Genomic DNA, 19,690 nt, shown 5'->3' with positions numbered 1-19,690 from the left:
TCATATGACCCCTTCAGACTGCTGCTGGTGGAGGTTTAATGTCTTGGCACACTTTGGGTCCTAAATGCCACAGCCTGCCTGAGTATTGCTGTTGACCATGTCCATCCCTTTATGATCTCTGTGTACCCGTCTTCTGATGGCTGCTCCCAGCAGGTTAATGCGCCATGCCGTGTTAAGCTCACATCATCTCAAAGTGGTTTATTGAACCTGACAGTGAGTTCAGTGTACTCAAAAGTTCTCCGCAGGTACCACGGTCTCAATCCAATAGAGCACTTTTAAGTGGTGGAACAGGAGATTAATTTTGTGGATTTTCAGCAGACAAATCTGCAGCAACTGTTCGATGCTATCATGGATCAGAATACCTGAGAAATGTTTCCAGCACCTTGCTGAATCTACGCCATGAAAAGTTAAGGCAGTTCAGTTGCTAGTTGGTCAGTCGGTTTATTGCATCGTCCTTATTGGTCATGGTGGCTTCTTTGTGGATTTTAATGTGGTGTGTTGCATTCTTATAGTCATAAATCAAAGTATGAATGAAATTAAAACACCGTCTTGTAAACAGGGGACATTTAATTGGCTCTGATGTCTTCTCACAGCTTAAATGTAATCCTGACACCTTTGTCATTCTTTTAAAACGTTGGAAATCGTCCAACACCATGTTTTCACCTCCTAATGTAATAGTGGCAACGTCTCAAAGCAGTTCTTTACATTTCTGTGCTTTAAAAAAAGAAGAAGAAAACAACAACAACAACAAAAAAGAAAAACTGACATTTACACTTTACAATGGTTTTTAAACATGTTACACTTAAAATTTAATAAACACAGTACATTTAGGTTTTTACAGATGGCATAAACATTGAACAGCTAATTGACACAGCAATAAGACATATTTTCCAGCAGAGCGGTGACTCTGTTGAACACATCTGAACACATCCAAAACAAGGGAAATAAAGCATCATTTAGATACTACAAAAACACAATGCAGGTATGCAGGGCGTGACTGGCTTCAGTCTTTTGCAAGTACTTTGTACTTTTGCAAGTACAAAATGCCTTATGCAAACACTGACACGTTGCGCTGTGAAGTTAACAATTGAGTCCCTCAAGTCAACAACTAACACTGAGAAAAAAAAAAGAAAAAGAGCCTGACTCATGCTCTGGGGTGCAATGAGCGCCGCTGTGAATGCGTGAGTGAGCTCGGCGTTCGACAACAGTGAAGTCATAGAAACTCCAAAAGGAATGTCGTGAAAGCAACAAAAAGAACAGGACGGATACGGTAAAACATCTCGCTGGAAAGCTTGTGGCGTCATCCGGCTTGGCTCGCCCTCTCAAGGACGAGGCGAGCGCAAACGTTAAACATACAAACGCCAGTATTGATGTTGAATCATTCGGCGGTGGTGTAATTCTCTGGAACACAGTCAGTCTGTCAAGTCTGTTGACACTCCACAGCACTTGCCAGTATCAGGAGAAAACATGTCTAGAGTCCAACGCATGCCCCGAGCAGTATGTCAGAGGCAGGCTGAGGTGTGTGAAAATTACTTTCCTCTTTGTACTTTCCTGCAAAAATGAACTTATAAGGAATAAAAGAGCCTGGTGCACAGACTGTAAAGTGAGCGGATTAATGCCACAATAAAAATGTAGTCTACGTCTTAAAAGGGAATCAAATTCTTTTTATCCAGCGTTTAGATGACTCATGAAGAAAATAGCTGTATTTTCACAAAAATAGGAGATTTTTTTTTTAGCACTGAGGCAACAAGGACATAGAGGACTTATTTGGTGTTCAGTACGTGATAAAAAATGAAAAACTGGAGAAATAACATTGCGCCACTACTTACCGACTCGTCCTCTATCTCCATTTATCATCATCCAAGTCAAAAAACAAAATGTTTTGCACTTTGATCATTCAAGCAACGTGACGAGTTATAAAAAAGACTTTATATTTCAGCATTTTGCTTAGAAGAAAATGTATAAAAACAATCACAGAATGCAAAAACGAAGTGTCCGTAATGACGCCTCGCGTTCGTCTTTTCCTCGAGTTTCCCACGAAGAGAATCATCCCTCATCAGAGTCCTCTTTGCACAAACCGGTAGTATCCTAGTTAAATAGTTAAATAGATAAATAGTTCACTGGTACCTGAGCAAGGATGACAAAGCACCTTTTAGAGGCGTAGCATCAAGGTTTGATGTTAGCCCCCATTTTTGCTGGGAACTCTGTGACACTTCCAATTGTCCCAAAGGTCTAACAGAGTCTCAGAAATTAGTGCAAATTAAGAAAGTCTCCATCTATTAGTCGGAGATCTACATGTCCATGAAGTTGAGAGCTCAACAGTCCTTTTGAATCTTTGGTGGTCTGTATGGCAGTGCCGGTGCAGGTCTGAAGAGTGAACACAACACAAATAGATTACAACATTACAATGGTAATAATAAGTAACTATATAAATATCTCCTTTCAGACAGGTTGGTCTCATTTCTGAAAATGTATATTATCTAAAACATGATGATAATCTGTCCAGTTTGAATGGATCTCTAAATTCAGAGAGAAGTCAAATGGAAAACATCTTTGCTTTAGCTTATCAATAATAGATACATGGAGAGATGAATGACACCATTAGGTTCTCTTTAAGCGTCTCTTTCACTGTGCACTTCAGCTCACCACCAGTTGTGAAATCTGCTTGAGAAAGGGAGCTTGGATTGCTCAGCCCACACTGGAAAAGGATAGCGCTTTTGTTTTGTAGGGTATCGTTTCCAGTAACTAAAGTGGTCGATGCTGGAAACTGGACTGACTGTGAAAATGTAACTTGGCAAAAGAAGAATAATCTCATTGTCGATAATGACATCACTCAGAAAGAGATAATGGCATTATTTTTATTACTAGATTGGAGACAAGAAGTATATTCAGGTCTATAAGTTTTGAATAAAGACACAGTTTTTACAGTTTTTGTAGTTTTGCCTCTGTACAGCACCAAAGATTATTTTAAATCAACTACGCACTCGATACGCACTAGACAGTTGACTTGACAGGCAGTTGTCTGGCCATGTCTTGTTCCCTGGCTGTGTTGTGACAAGTGAAGCAGGCATAATATCTGAAGTCAATTCAAAGTTTTCAATTTATATTTTATACTTTTCCACTGTAATTTTAAATATGAGGCTCAAAGAAACGTCAGTGTAAGTGAAGGAGGCCATCACTAGGTTAAAAAACAAAACAAATCTATCAGTGAGAGAACAAAAGCTTTACAAGTCACCAAATAAACAATCTGGGGTACTCAGAGCTCAGTAACACTAAACCAACACAAACTCAGCATCGCTGTACAATCGAGAGATGCCTTCATGAATAGAAATATAGAGTTTACATCAAGAAGGACAGATTAGAGCCTTTGATCGAAATGAAAAGAAACTAATTCAGCCAAGCTGGATTTGTGACTCGCGTTTATTGATGATGCGACTGCCGATAGAAGTAGCAGGATGAATTCTGAAGTGTTCAAGGCTATACTCTCTGCTCAGATTCAGCCAGATTGGACAGTGCTTCACAGTGCAAATGGATAATGGCCCAAAGCATACTCCAAAAGACTCCCAAGAGTTTTTCAGGGGAAAGGAAATGGGACATTCTTCTTCTTCTATTCAACAGCCAGCTCAGTCACCTGATCCCAACAAAATAGAGTATGCTTTTCAGTTATTAAACTGGAGGAAGAGAAAGCCACAAACAAGAAGCAACTGAAGCCAGCTGCAGTACAGGTCTAGCGATATTAGACTTAAGACAATCATTGACTGCAAAGGCTTTTCATCAGATTATTAAAAACTTTCCTTATATTTAAGATTATGTCAGTTTGTCCAATTAATTTTGAGTCTCTCAAAATGTGGGACTGTGTCTAAAAATGTCAGTAATCCCCTTAAATTAAAGCTTAAAGGCTGAACTTCAATAAAACAGTGTATATTTGATTCAAATTCCAGTGTGGTGGTTTTCAGAGGCAAAACTGCAAGAAATATGACTTTTACTAGTAAACTAACTATAAGTAATCCAGAGGAATTAATAAATCCAAACTAGTTGTGCATTCTGCATGATGGTGACGTACAACTGAAATTTAATGCTGTTGCGTTAAAAGCATGCTTTGTTTGCTTCAGTATATCAAATCCTCCACTTCACTGCTTTTGTGTACAGCGATAATAAAAGTGGTTTAATAAAACAGGAAGCATCACAAATGCGAAAAGTTTATGCAGCGAAAAACAATTTTTTATTTGCCCTCATGCTTTGGGACAGAAGAGGTAATAATCCTTGTATAACCACCGTAATAGCCAGGCTAGCACTCCCAACTATAAGGAGGAAGTTATGAATATCCAACAGCATACTTCACACAGAGCGCGTCAGCAAAGCTGAATTTAATGAGTGTTGTGAGAGTTGAAAATGATGAGGTTGGTGAACAAATTTGTCAAAAGATTCACAAGTAAATGAGCGTCCCTCGCGCTCACAACAATCATTAATTAGCCTTTAATCACAAAATAACTTGAACTCCATTAGTGATGCAGCCTGTGACAGAAAAGATGACATTACTCTTTTCCCGAACTGCTACGGCTTCTTCTTAGGTGCAAAATGTCACACAAGAATTAAGTCTCTTTAAATAAACTACCAAAAACTAAGTGACAAAAAAAGCCATCAATTTAACAGAGAGATGAAGACGTCTGAAAAGGCCTTTTAAGTAGTGTATTTTTTTGCCATGCTCCACAGACCTGCTTGGTAAAGGGATGGAGGGTGGAGGCCTTGGCACAGTGGGGATAGGTATGGGAAGGGCCGCTTTCCCGGGGATGTGCCCCCCTGCTGTTGCGACACTGTTACCCAGTCGAGAGCTCCTCCCAAGTGGGTCTGCAGGTAGGGGCTTCTGGGGTGGACTGGGTTTCTCAAAGTCCTATAAAAAGAACACAAAAAGTACCAATTTAGTTCATGTACTAATTTAAAAAACACCACAAAGCACGTCAGTCTTATCTTGAGTCAGTGCACAGAGCAAGTGACCTTCTAAGCTTTTTTTTCAGTATGGATTAGTTGTGCAGCAGCTACCTGAACACAGACGCAAATGCGTTTCACTAGAGGGCACTGTGTTATCATTATCTCCTCTGAATTCCCACAGCTAACATGAGATGAATCCCAAACCTCCCCCTGCTCGCCTCCACCACCTCTGTGGCAGTGCTGTGAGAGGGTAGAAGGTTATCTGGATGAGGTGTCATCATGTGGTACTAATCTACACAGAGGGAGCGCGCAGTTGATAAACATCTGCTACCAGCTGCCTGGCTGCTATCACACACACACACAAACGGACATGCACAAAACCTTCCCACAACTGCCCACGCCATGGCACACGCACGCAGGTTTACATGAGCAAACTTTAAGTAATCTGCATGTGGAAGAAGAAAAAAATCCCCACATCATGCATGGATAAGACTCAGAAAGCTGGATGGTTTAAAACATTCATGAATGCAGCCAAGATGTGACCGAGTTTGTCACATCTACATGCAAGAGTTATAAACCTGTGTGTTCACTGCTGCGCAACCCAGGCGCCTCAAATGTGACAATCTTTCATGGCAACACTTCGTTTTTTTTTTTTTTTTTTTTTACATAAATTGCAATAAAGAAATTCAAATGCAGTGATACTTTAAACTCACCAGACACAGTTAAAGTTTAAACTGAGCATCAGAATGAGGAAGAAAGGTGATTTGAGTAACTTTGATTTTTGGTTTCAGACAGGGTGGTCTGAATATTTCAGAAACTGCTCATCTGCTGGCATTTTCCCACGCAAACATCTCTAGGGTTTACAGAGATTAGTCCAACCCCCCCAACCCCCACCCCCCCAAAAAAAGAAAAAAAAAAGCAGCTGGGTGATTGTTGATTTCAAAGGTCAGAGGAAAATGACCAGTCTTCTTCAAGCTGACAGGAAGGCAACAATATCTCACAAGTTACAACCAAGGTGTGCAGAAGAGCATATCTGAACAAACAACATCTAGAACCTTGAGCAGATGGGCTAGAGCAGCAGAAGACCAGACTGGGTACCACTCCTGTTAGCCGAGGACAGGAAACTCAGGGTGCAATTTGCACTGCCTCACCAAAACTAGACTGGATTAGAAGACTGGAAAAATCAGGTCTGTCTGGTTTGATGTGTCTCAGTTTATGCTGTGACATTTGCATGGGATTCAGAAATTAGTATAAACAAGATGAAGTGATGCTGCATCTTACCCTGTATCAAAAATTCAGGCTGCCGCTGGTGGTGGTGTGCTGTGGCTGAGCTTTGCTTTAACAGCGCAGCCTACCTGAGTATTGTTGCTGACCATGTTCATCCCTCTATGACAACAGAGTAGCATCATTTGATGGCTGCTTCCAGCAAGTCACAAAGCTCAAACCAGTTTAAACTGGTTTCATGAACCTGACAAATGGCCTTGAATAGAAAAGCTGCTCCAGTAAACTTGCTACCACAAGGGTAGTTGTGAAGGCCAAAGGGGGTTTAACCTGGTACTAGCAAGATCAACCTAATAAAATATCCAGTGAATGTTTATATAATAGAAAAACCCCACAAAATTTATGGCATGATTGAGGGGAACACACGATTCATAAAAATGAGTTGAATAGTTTTGTGTGTGAGAACTGACTAGCTTGTGTATCAGTCCCTGACCTCAACCCCATCCACCTTAAATGGAGATATGAGTCAGACCTTACCTTGTCTAGTGTTGATGATTGAATGGATGTAAATCTATGCAGGCAAGCTCCAAAAATCGTGTGTCTATTCTTACTCACCCTGCACTTTGTCCATGGAGTGTATGTTAGTGTGTTGCTGCAGGTTGAAATAAGCAAGGAGAAACTAATATTACAGCAGCAAATACCAAATGTTTTCATTTTTTGGCAGAATAATCTGCGGTTTAATTTCTGGATAAAACCAGAAATGAAGCTGGTCCATAAAATGTCAGAAAATAAATAAAATCCTCCTAACAATTTTTCTTGCCAGTCTTTTCCAACCAGCAGTCCAAAATAAAAGCTTTACAACAGCTTTGCTGACATCTGCTCGGCCACAACAAGAGTCATGTCTGCAAGAAGCAGTTAGAACAAGAAGAGCTCTTTTCATTTACTGCATGTTGTTAAAGACAGTCATGTGAAAAAGGAAGTCTTCATAGGACATCATGCAGCCCTGTGAAAAACACACCCTTTGGCTCAAAAGCTTATAGAACCACCTTTAGCAAGAATGAAGTGAATGTATCTGTGTGATCACTGTTAAATCACAGTTAGATCACAGTTAAAGTGCTGATCACTGCAGCACTTTAACTTTTTCCTTTTCGGCATTCTGCTGCCGTACTTGGAATTATTTTCCTGTTTTATGACCTGGCCAAGCTTAAGCCGACAGACAGATAGCCTCGTATTTGAGTCCGCGGTACTTTGGTATACAGAAGAATTCATGGTTGACTCAGTGACTGGAAGGTCACATGGCTGAAAAACAAGCCCAAATTAATGCTGTGTTTGGTTTTTGCCTAACGTGGGGCGAGTTATCATGGCCAAACATCGCCTGTTTGGTCTGGTGGTCTATCCAAAGGACATTGTTGCTGCAGTCTTGTTGTTTGTTCAGATGCAAGGCTTTGTCTTGGCAGCCCTTCCAAACAAACTGTACTTGTTCAGTCTTTTACTAATTATACTCTCATGAACTTTAACATCCTAACTGAGGTCTGTAGAGTCTGAGATGCAGCTCTTGTGTTTTTCTGAGCTTTGGACGGTCTGAACTTGGAGTGAATTTGCTGGGATTACCACTTCTGTGCATAATGAAGTGCATTTGAATAGCACCACCTGGCTTCTACTTACCGGCTTAATTCTCGTGGAAGCGGTAATAGTATTCTTAAATTTTCACAGGACTGCATAGAGCTCCTTTGTGGCCAAAGCACTTTGAGCAAGCAGTAGTGCTTGCTCATAGGGGGTCATATGATTGTTGGGTTTTTCTCTGTATGTATTATTGTAGGGTCTACCTTACAATATAAAGTGCCTTTAGGCGACTTTTGTTGTGATTTGGGGCTGTATAAAAAACATTGAATTTAATCGAATTTCCTTAATTATGTAGTGTTTGTGGTAATAACGTGTATACAGTGGGATTTTTATGTGATCCAATTTGAGATATCTGTGTGAATATTGTGTATCACCCACTGTGTCCTTTCCTGTGAGCGTCGTTCCACTACTGCCAAGCTTCTACATGAATTAAGTTTAAGTGAAGACCAACTCTTTAAGGGAAGAAAATCAGGCTGTTTTCCAGGGAAAAGCAGAAAAAACTAAGATGTAAATAGACAGATGCATCCACTGTAATGCAAGATTAATCCAAGACCCATGTGCATTGTAATACCACTCTTGGCAGAAAACCTCAAACTGTAACTGGAAACTTGGTGGTGTTCACATGTCTTAATTCACAATGAAGGATTGCGCCGTCCTCTGTGGCTTGAGAAAGATCTATGAGCCCTGAGCCTACAAGCACCTTTCAAAACCCACCGGAGGAACTGAAAAATGCGCGGTCGTCTTGCCAAAAACAAAACTATTTTTCTAGGTTCCTTAAAAGATGACATTTTGGAAAGGCACGATTTTCACTCCTCGCCAGTGTGACGCTGCAGTATGCTTGTGCAGTGCAACAAAACTGATCTGTTTCATATTTATTGGACTCTACGGGTATCTGATTTGTATTTTTCCTTCAGCAAGACTAGATAAAAAAACAAACGGGTCCCATGCAGTTTTGTTTTCATCGCAACAAACGTGGGATAAAATTTACTGCCCTGGAAACACCTTGATATTAATGGACTGCGCTCGGCACAAAGAGAAACACTGCAAGACAAGGCGCTGTTTAAAATAAGACATACTGGCACAGAGAGCGGAGGTTGGGGTTTGTGTCAAGTCTTACAATAAACTTGTTAAACGCTTTCTTTTTAAGGACTGATGTCCTGTTCGTCCTTGTTGGCCTGCTATTAAATGTCAGCAGAACTCTGTCTTCTGTTTCTGACCCACATGTGCCATCTCTACTTCGCCCATCTGTTTCATTGCAATGAAACGAGCTAACAGATATTAGCAGGTAGCGGGATTTCACTGTTTTGGCAGGCAGTGAGCAGCCAATTTATAGAGCAAACAGTGGCCTTTCAGCTAAAGTACATCTTTAGTTGGCACGCAGTCATTGCAATCAAGGGTAATATGCTGCAAAGCTTAACATGGACACCACAAAACCATCCAGAAGTGGATGCGATGCCAGGTGTTTCTGCTGCTCACTAATGCAAAAGTAGCCAATGCTTTAATATATATTTAAAATACACTTACATTGTATAAAGTAATTTATGTATGTAAAAAAGCAGAAGCATCTCTTGCATGGTCAGGCATTATTATGACTGAAATATAACCGTTAGTACAGAGTCATCAATGTATAAGTGGCAGTAACAGATATTGATGGTTTTAACTACTACACCACATAAAGTTGATCTAATAAAGGTAGCAGCTCCTTTGATTGTATATGATCATCAGGTGATTTATGGCAGAAATTTATGAAAGTTCTGCTACAAAACTTTTCTCTCGTTTTTTTGCTCTTATGTGGGATAATTGTATGTTTTTGGGACAGCAAATACAATACTTGAAATAAAGTGATTTAGGAAGCCTACAGGGGATATGCCTCTATTATAAAAACTGCAGAAGGAGGCATTTGAAAGTGTTTGGCAAATCGCTGCATTTTAAAAACCTGATCCCATTCTTGAGACAATCTATTTGTGTCTACTAATCTCAAAAAAACTTGAGCACATGTGCTCATTTAATTTCCACCATGTTATCCTCGGAGGTATACAAACCGGACCTTTCTCCGTGCTCTGCTTTAACATCTGGGACTATGTTCTAACGCAAACAGAGAAACAGATGCAAAACGAATGTCTTCCTCCTTATTTTTCTATTTTAAACAGACAGACACATCTGCCAATTTCCCTTGCACCCCGCTGTGGCTCACAAAGCGCCGTCATCCAGCACAGCTCTCCTCGCTGTGCTACTCCGGGAACAAATCGGGATTTGGATCCACCACCAGAGCGGACAGATGGATTTACTATCTCCACCGACTCTGATTCTGCCGGCTCAGCAGAAAGCAGCACCTTACTCAGGAGCTGGGTCACCGTGAGGGAGACAGATTGAATTTGTTGTCGATATGTGGGCAGGCGAACCCACTGCAGTGCAGAAATCCAGCAGGTTCTGTTATCCAACATTTAGCTACAGCCTTTAAAAATGACGACACAGGTGGCTGTTCAAGTTTTAGGCCATTAGCTACAATTTGCATATATTTTACATTACTGTGGAGCATTTTTTAAGGGTACATAGCTTTTCATATTAATTCTTACCCTACAATCCATTGGTTTCTGTTACTTTTAGTAGGTTCTGAGACTTAAAATGCACTTTTCATCTGCCACAGCGAGCTCTATTCTGCTTTGTTTATTGTTGAAGTTACATTTCTATAAAACGTATCAAAGAAATCAAAAGAGAAAAAAAGTAAATCATCATGCATAACAAAATCATGCATAACAATTTCATAACACCACTGCTTCTGATTCTGATCTCCAAGCACACACACATTTATCTCAGCACAATATCTGGACCTTTCAGCCGCACCACATGAATCTTCCTCTGCAGATGGAGTCTGCCCTGTAGTCATCGAACTGTGGATATTCAAATTAAGGACCGTAAGGACTTCTGATCGAGTCAGCGACTTTTTTTCCAAGGTAAAGAATTTAGCTTTTACAGATGAGGTGGGCTTAAAGTGCTTAGAAAACGTGAAATTTGAGCATCTGCTATTCCATAAGTGCTAAGCAAACTTCATCTGCTGAGGAAGATTGCTTTTTTTTGCAAACTGACTCAAATCTAAGCTGTCACAGTGTCCTTAAATGCCAGGGATTCATTGCAATTGACTGAGGATGTAACTTTAACAAAAAAAAATACCTGAATGTTCACCGTGACCTATTTCAGGGAGGCTTCAGGTCTTGGCAGGTTACTTTGGCACTTTACTGAAATGTAATAAAATTGATGGCGGCCTAGATATTGTGGAAAATAAGTGTAGAAATGTGTGGCGTGGTTGAGAATAAAGTCTGGAGTAATGTAGAGGAACATATACACAACTTGAATTTAATGGGCTGTTGAGAATGTACAGTCCATTAAAGCTGTGGTCAACAAAAATAAATTGCAATTTTAAACTTTACAGTAACAATTTAAGACGAAGGCAAAGATAAAGCTTGTGAGATCAAAGGAAGTCCATTAAACCTGTTTCACGACAGCAATTATGCCATGAAGTGGCAGGTAAACAGAAGTGTTAGTGATGATATTAAACACACTTCTGTGTGAGTCACGCTGTGCTGTGAAAAAAGGGTCTGTCAGTGTTTAAATAAATAAAAGCATTTATCAACGTTTTGTTTTTTTTTTTCACACTAACCTGGTCCACTCTGTACGACGACTGATGGCGTGGCAGGCTGAGAAAAGGTTGCACCCTAGGTGGCGGGGAGCCGGACGCGTCCGTCGGCAGGACTTTGTAGTGTGCCGGCAGAAGAGGCAGGGTGGGCTGCCCCACACTGAGAGACACCGGCATGGGCTGACTGATGTGGAGGGGCTGGTAGAGGGGCAGTCTGCGCAGGCTGTGAGAGTGGAAGTTGTGCGGTGGGAGAAGAGGCTCTGCACTCAGGAGAGATGGCTGAAAAGAGATCGCACATGTTATTTCCAGTAATACATAAATTGTAGTGAGGTAGCATACATAATAAAATGATCCTGAAACTAAAACTTAGAAATCAAACTGATTTTATACATTATGTTCAGGGACTGCGGCCAAATCTGGAACAAGGCATCTTTTCTCTCATGAGATCACAGTTTTTATATTTAGTCTTTGACAGATAAAGAATGAAACTATAACTAAATTAAACTTTACCTGCTTTTTTAAATATAACATATGCAAATGTGAAAATTCTCATCTGACAGGCTTTTACCTTCCACTCTCTCTTACCAAGATTATTTTCTAAACCCCTGCAATTTAGTCTTGTTGGTGCTAAAATAATTAGAATGTGTGAACCGCAGACAGGCATTTTGATGATTCATTTTCTCTTATTAAGCAAAATGTCACAAATATTTCAGCTGCAGCTTCTGAACTGTGAGGACATTTCCACCCATCCATCGACGTTCTCGGGTCAGCCGAGAAACGTAACCTCATTTCCTCCCACTTCTACGACACGCTGAAATGACCTCACCTAGGAGCCACTTCGGCTGAATCCAGATCCTCGCACCAGCTTAACTGCCTCCTTTTGATAAACATTACATGTTGAAAAGCTCAAGCAGCAACTGAAAGTATTTAGGAATGGTTGCCACATGCTGTATCTGGGTCAGGTTTGTATGTTAATTCTGGATCCACGTGGACTCATTAGCGAGTCTCACTGCACACAGAACATCATCAAAATATATTTCTGAGGTGACACAAAGACTACAAAATGTCTCACACACTTTGGATTAAATCTTACTACCCTCTAGACTATATTAGATGGTGTCCTATGGCCTTTCGGCTCATGCCTCTCTTTAAAAAACAGTTATTGATGTCTGGCCCCGGTTGGTTTCACAGATCCTAAATTAAAGGTCCCATATTACACCCCTTATTAGCCAGTTAATTCAGGTCTCACATGTCCCTAGAAGGTGTCTTTCAAGTTTCAGCTTAAAATACCACACAGGTTGTTCAGTGTGCCACTGCTGCGTACCCATTTGTTTAAAGTCTGCTCCAAAAGGACTGTTTGAAGCACTGATCTGTTGCTGGCCAATAGCTGATGGTTTGACGGTTATTTTCACTATATTCTGAACCTTTCAGACCCTTTCAGACATGAAAATAATCAAACACACAATCTGCACAATGAAGTCATTAGGTGCAGCCTAATTTTGTCTAATGGTTCTAAAAGCTGAAGCCTGTGATATTAGGGTGAAACTGAGGTAACATAAAAGTAAAACCCAACTTTAGTCATAAAGTCTCATTAGCGTCAGAAAGCTGATGTCAGAATCAGCCATAAAACTGGAAAACAAAATCATTAGATGTGATGTTGTGAAATTGTAAAAGTCTGACAACATGTCCTGACCAGCTGTTCACCCTCCGCTCCAGAAAAAACGAAAATAAAAAAACCCCAATAACACCAAAAATGGCCATAAAGGATTTGGCTGCTGGACAGCACACATTCACATAAAGAGAAAATGCAGATGCGTTCAAAGACAGCTGACTGACATCTGGACTTCTGACAACTGGCTGAAGTAATCAGAATAACGAGAACAGACAGACAGATCGACCTCACTCAGTTATTATATTTAATATAACAATTTTTGCAGATACTGGTGAGTGCAAACACAAACCAGATCCACACACCCACGATAAATAAATGCAAGTGCCTTTATTCTGGCACACAAACACAAGTGATAGGCAATCTCCTTCTGTGCTTATCGTTTCCAACAAACAAATCAAAGCCTATTTTCTTCCTCAGCCTGAATCAATCACCTCTGCTTCATTCTCACAGCGAAACAAACAAACAACTATTAAAGAGGCTCAAATAACAACATTACAATCTCTCATAGATAGTGTAATCTTTCAATTAAAGTTTCTCCGCATCCTTTCAACAACGACACTGTAATTAATACTGCTTCGAGTGACAGATAGAGTGAGGCCGAATCGATTAGCCGGCATGCCATCATCTTGTTTTGTCAACGAGCATGGAAGCGTTACGGCTCTACGCCGAGGCCTGACTGCATGTTAGTGAAGTGCTCTAAGAAAATGTCATCATTACAAAAGAAACCAAACGGCCTGTGACAGAAATGAGCGCGCACACGCTCATATAGAGGAATTTCATGGTTGTATGAAGACACGGTGTAGGCCGACACGCATAAAGAAAGCTGTCTGACAGACACATTATGGAGACACTGACCTTAAAAATGTTAGCCCCGGAGGGTTTGGGGGGAGGCTTGCGCTGCGGGGTGGGTCTGTACATGGACTCGCTTCTGATGGGGCTGGTTGGCCTGGTAGCTTCCACGGATCTATGAGCACAGTGTAAGCAGTTTTTTTAATTTAGACATTTATATTTATATTTCACTACATGCCTCCTGCTATGGTATGATATAGGGAAGGTAGAGCACATTAGAAATGAAGCCTTTTCTTGTTTCTCAGTGCAAAAATATTACCCATATCAACAAAAAAGAGCGAAAAATGATAGTTGTCTGCCTATTTATACTTCCACACTCCTGCTACCACTGCTGTATTTGTATCTAACAGTGCGATCACACCCCTGATGAAGCAGATCAACTTAGAAAATCACAGTTTCAAGTTTGTAAATCTGTTACTCATTTGCTTTTAGCTCTGCTGGTGCTTTAAAAACTCCTGAGGGAAATATCAGCCTTGTCAGCAGTGAAATGATTTATAACGTTCACCAGCTTTCACTGACTGTGTTTGTTTGAGGTTTGGTGACAAATATGTGGCACGGTGGGTAAACTGTCCAGAAAAGATCGGTGGCTAAGTTCAAATATATGCACATTAGGTTAATTGGGGATTGCTTATTGGCTGTAGGTGTGACTGTGAGTGTGAATAGATCGGTTTAATCCTGAGATGGAACAGACTCCTTGCCCACATGACCCTGAATTATATAAGCAGTTACGAAAATTGTCAACTATGTATATTTTGTGTACAAGTTTCCCATAAATAAACTTGCAAGAAAACAAAAATGCAAATTTTTATGAAATTTTCTTCTTCTTACGGGTTTTCAGAGGGAAATGTTACCTGAGTTTCTCCAAGGTGCTCTTCTTATTGGTGAAGAGGAAGCGCAGCAGAGTCTTCCTCTTCAGAAAGATGATTACGGTGGCTACCATTAGACTCACCAGGGTGACCAGGATTGCCACAGTAATCAGCACGCTGTCAGCTGATGCCATATATGACAACACGCACATTAATACACACACACGCACATCTACAGCACGGAACAATGACAGGACATAACGTAAAGACCGTTACAGCTCGGCCATGGCCAGCAGTTCACACAGTTCACATTTCTCTGCTCATTTCTGCTTCTCACTCTATTCCTTCTTTTTCTTTTTTTAATAAAAACTGTTTACAGTATAATGTATTACAGGGTGGAAAGGGAGTTGTGTTGCACTAGGAAAGTTACACTTTAGTCCAAACCACACATTAATCCAGAAATGACTCTGCAAGAAAGAGACGTATAAGGAGCTTTGTGTTCCTGCTTATTTCTGAGTTAGTGTTGTTGTTTGTCTGCCTAGATGAGTGACGATAGAACTTAAACTGTCCACACTACCTGCAGCTCTCATTGGCCCGCTGTCAATGCTCCCACCAAAGCCGGCTGTCTCGCAAAACGGCGGTGCCCAGTGTGCTTCACAGTGGCAGTTCTTCTTGTTGTTGCAAACCTGTAAACAAGGTACTTTTAGTGTGTATTAGATGCAATATTGACTATTTCTTTTGTCTCCGGCATCAAATAGTATCAAACGGCCTTAGATCTAACAGCAAAATAACAAGGTGCAAACTAAATTGGTCATAAACCATTAAATAAAGCAATCCAACAGAGCACTGACTGTGCTTGTGTGTGTACACTTATAATAGATAAAGCATGTGGAAGGGAGAGACTGTCCCCTAAAGCCTCGAGTTTCCAGTGCAGAAGTTTGATCCAGGAGGATTCCCTGGTGAAATAACGCAGTCCAGCTGTCAGGTGGATAGAAGAGGAGACAAATAGAGAGCTGAGCAGCTGTAGGGGATTAACATAGCACAGACGTACAGTCCAGAGACTTCCCTGCCTCCAGGCCATGGACACTCCTTTGCATCAACTGATAGGGTTAAGAGGCACTTGGGGGGTTGAGAGGGAGTTATGGATTGAGCGAGATTTATATTTGTGCGAAGGGAAATGTTACCATAATGCGCCATGAATAAAAACTGAAGCAGATGTGTGAAAGATGTGCGAAATCTAAGTAGGCATCAAATTCTTTAAAACTCTGTGGGGCAGCTATAGAGAAATGGATTACATCTCCTATATGCGCACATGTAAAAGCCATTAATTACTTTTAAAAGTCTAAGAACATCTATGTGCTTGAAATGGTAATTAGATGAAACCACAATCAGCTACTCTGGTGCACACAGACACACATTTTGATCCGATTATTTATAGAAAACGTGGCATTGATCTGTGTTTAAAAGGTGCAGAAAAAAAGCCCCCAAAGTGCTTTTTTACCTGCTAAATAAGTAACAAAAAATAGATTCCAGCGTCAATACAGCGCATGCATTGTGAGATAAAGCAAGAGGACTTGCAGGCAAGCTCCTAAGGTAAATTCAGAGCATTACTGCTTTCCCAGTCAGGTCTCGTACTGTGCGAGGTGTTTGACAAAATGGTAGGCAAATTATTCTTGGCAGATATTTCTGCAGGAGGGGAGATGCAGCTCTACTTCACACAGTGGGAAAATAATTTTCTCAAATTCCCCCACAAAGTCATTTTTAATGTGATTATTTTTGAGCCAATCAACACGCGGCTACAATATTTTGTTTGTTGCTGTTATTTTCCATTTACAAGCTAATTTGTTTCACAGACATTTAGCAAATTATAAGAGGATAAAAAAAAATATCTCAGAATCATAGCTTTGATTTCTTGTTGCACAAAATCTCGGCGCTTTACGATGCCGTAATTGAGTTGGTGTCTGTAAATTCATCTCGCCTGCGGTGAATGTTTGATTCACAGAACTAAACAACAAACTAAATAAATCATAAAAGCACCCTTTGCTGAATTATTAATAAGAGAAAAGGGTGATCATTTTAGAGCAGTGCGAGCTGCTTTTATGCTGCAAAAAAAGGACTATTGTGTGCAGGTGGACACCCTGACGTGCTGCACTGGCTCTTCTCCCTTTGTGTAGTAAAAAAGATGATGGACAACAATTTAAGTAGCCCCTAAATGATGCTGTAAAAGTGATTGATTTAACCTCGGTGGAACAATGAAGATTGATTGTACGTAATAGGAGAAGCTGCCATAAGTCCAAGGCTGTATTGTAAATACATTGTTGCTCTGCTGTTGTTTGCAATTACGGGGTATATGTAGCTGTTCCAAATGCAACTGAATAGATAAATACAGAGTTCTCACAGGCTTTTGACACTGTTTCAAAGGCTACAGTGTATAATTTAACACAAAAATTTGAGCTAATAGGTACTTGCACTCACCCCACGTCCACTGCACTTTCCCGAGCACTCATGCACACCAAAGACGCTGACATTCTGGCATTGCCGATTCAGGCACACCTATAAAGAGAAAAGCACCATTAAATATTTCAGGAGGTGCTGAATTCAAGAGTCCATGAAGATGAACAGAAATACTAAGAATAAGAAGAAGGGTTTATACTTCTGCAGAACAGCTGGAAAATATCTTATTTATGGACATCATAAAGGAGCATCATTGATGCCTGCTGCTAACTCAAACAGAAGAGTGCAGCTGCCCTGTGAATTTTTATCAAACGGTCTTGAAGTTGAAATTAACATGATCAATTAAAACTACACATGCTGCATATAAATGTCATGATTAGGCTAACATCTGAAGAGACGTCTGTGGGAGATTTACAGCGAAATAAGCAATTTCCCACTCAGGTGGAAGTGCCGAATGCTGCTCAGGTAGCTGCAATGCGGTGCGGGGCTGAAGAGGCAAAAATCACAATAAGCTTTCTATTCTTTAGATCAAACAAAAACATCAGAATGTAAAAAAGACGGTTGCTTTTATGTAGAAAATAAGGCCCGCATTAGGCAAGCAGCTCTCATCTTATTCACTGCTACACAGCAAAATCTCCAGTGTTAATTTAACACTGGTGATTTTGCTGTGTATTGCTGTGCAGGCTGTGAGCTGCTAACTTAATACCCTGATTGGCATGGAAATACAAATCCTTTTTTTAGAGAACAAAGGCACATGACAAACAGCCACCTCCAGGCCATCAAAGTTTCCAGGGCGCTAAGTCATGACTTGGGAGACTGTAGCCAGGAGACAAACTAACCTGGCTGACGTCCATTTTGCACACACAGCTCAATGGGGAAGGTACAAAGGCACCAAGGTACATCCCCGGAGGCAACCGAAAAAGCACACTTGTAGACCCTATTATTTAGTTCCACTGCTTGTAAGAGAAACACAGCAATTTGAAACACTTTTTATACGTAACCTTATGCAATACAGTAAATGTCTCCTGTGTTAAGAACAACCGTGTGAAACCTGGTTAATTTCTTTTGTGACACAGCCCTCACACGTTTAGCCAAGTTTCAATCACAAATGACTTTCACAAGTCCAAATCCACAGCTCTGGGGGGATTTGGTAAATGCAATCATCTAAAAATGCCTGAGAACTCCCGAGCAGGCATCAAGAATATCTGCAAGGATTTAATGCTCAATGACCTATTCTGACTTGCAGGAGCTTCACCAATCAAGTCAAGTGATAACTCCAACACCTACTATGTCCATAAAAATAATTTCAGATCATGCATACTGGCCTTAAACCCCTCCCAAAACCTGATATGACTCGAGGATCAAAAGGCATGAAAAAGGCATCGTTCTGGGGTCCAATGAAGAGTCCATGTGGTCCCAGCATGTCACTCAAAGCATTTGCTGCCAGCATCTTGGTGCCAGAAACCATGGGCCAAGCCCAGCATTTGTGACCCTGCCCCAATGGGTCAAAGTTGTTTTGGCAATATGGAAACAGATCTACTCAATAATAGGCAGGTGGGTTTAATGTCCTGGCTGATCAGTGTGTGCTCCCTCAACCGATTATCATCAAATCAGCAAATGTTGTAGATTGAAGAGGCAGTTAGGTCGGTAAGTTATCCACTCGAAAGCTATTAGCCTCCTACTTGGCAGGAGTAGGGACTGATGTCAGTGATGTGGTGAGAGAAGTTTGGAGAGGAACAAAAAGACAGAGAAAAGTTGAGAGACACACCTAATAAAACCAAGAGCTCAAAAAAAAGTCTTATTCAGCCCTAAGCAAGATGTGCAAAAATGCTCAGTGGATTCACACAGTTAGCTTTATTGGCCATTTTCTATAGGAAGTGAAAACCTTGCTGTACGGTCGGGTACTCCTCAAGGGAATGCAACTTCAGGTTCATGCACTTGCGAGCCTTTTAGCATCTCTAGAGAATATGAATTAAACTGCATCCTGTTTTTATAGGACAACAAACAACAAGCTAACCAATACTGTAGTTAATGAAAAAAAAGAAAAGAACAATATTATAAAATTCTGCTGTAGATACTGGGGTATAATGGTGAGCAGTACTCAATTCATTACATTAAATCTTGAATATAAATAAAGTTTTAACGGTTGAATTGAAGGCCTTTATATTACTGATCACTCACCATGTTGTCTCCACACTTTGTGCCAGCCAGCACCAGTCCAGGGTCAGGCATGTCATCGCCCAGGTAAACATGTGTTCCTCGACACAGAATACGTCCTCCTTCTTGCAGAGGGATGTTAGTTTCAATGGAAACGGCATTTGTTCCGATCACTGGGCGGTTGGCTCCACCCTGGCACTGGATTTTACCACACTTTGCATCACTGCATGGAGCACATACACATACAGAAACACACACACATAGTACAACTTAAAAAAAAAAGCCATAATGCTGCTCTGTCAATCACAGTGGAAGATCAGTAACTGCAGAGGAGGATGAGAGAGT

The 19,690-nt window shown here is 40.7% G+C and overlaps 1 protein-coding gene across 4 annotated transcripts in view; it reads right to left on the bottom strand.

Moving 5' to 3' along the window:
* Positions 1-562: 562 nt before the first annotated feature.
* The window catches only part of adam12b (ADAM metallopeptidase domain 12b), a 91,541-nt gene continuing 72,413 nt past the window's right edge, over positions 563-19,690 (bottom strand). For 2 of the 4 annotated variants that reach the window (XM_080869120.1, XM_080869122.1), the window contains 8 exons: positions 19,370-19,568; positions 17,210-17,287; positions 15,312-15,420; positions 14,780-14,966; positions 13,935-14,043; positions 11,432-11,686; positions 4,716-4,891; positions 563-2,367 (listed from right to left, as the gene is read on the bottom strand). In XM_080869120.1, coding sequence (XP_080725246.1) covers positions 2,316-2,367; positions 4,716-4,891; positions 11,432-11,686; positions 13,935-14,043; positions 14,780-14,966; positions 15,312-15,420; positions 17,210-17,287; positions 19,370-19,568 — 1,165 coding nt within the window. In that variant the 3' untranslated portion in view covers positions 563-2,315. The remainder of the gene's footprint in view (positions 2,368-4,715; positions 4,892-11,431; positions 11,687-13,934; positions 14,044-14,779; positions 14,967-15,311; positions 15,421-17,209; positions 17,288-19,369; positions 19,569-19,690) is intronic. The other 2 variants (XM_080869121.1, XM_080869123.1) reach the window with 1 other exon arrangement.

This window comes from Rhamphochromis sp. 'chilingali' (assembly GCF_963969265.1).
Source record: "Rhamphochromis sp. 'chilingali' genome assembly, chromosome: 20".
Lineage (NCBI taxonomy): Eukaryota > Metazoa > Chordata > Actinopteri > Cichliformes > Cichlidae > Rhamphochromis > Rhamphochromis sp. 'chilingali'.
The sequence above is the reverse complement of the archived record's forward strand: the minus strand, read 5'-3'. Positions and strand labels throughout refer to the sequence as shown.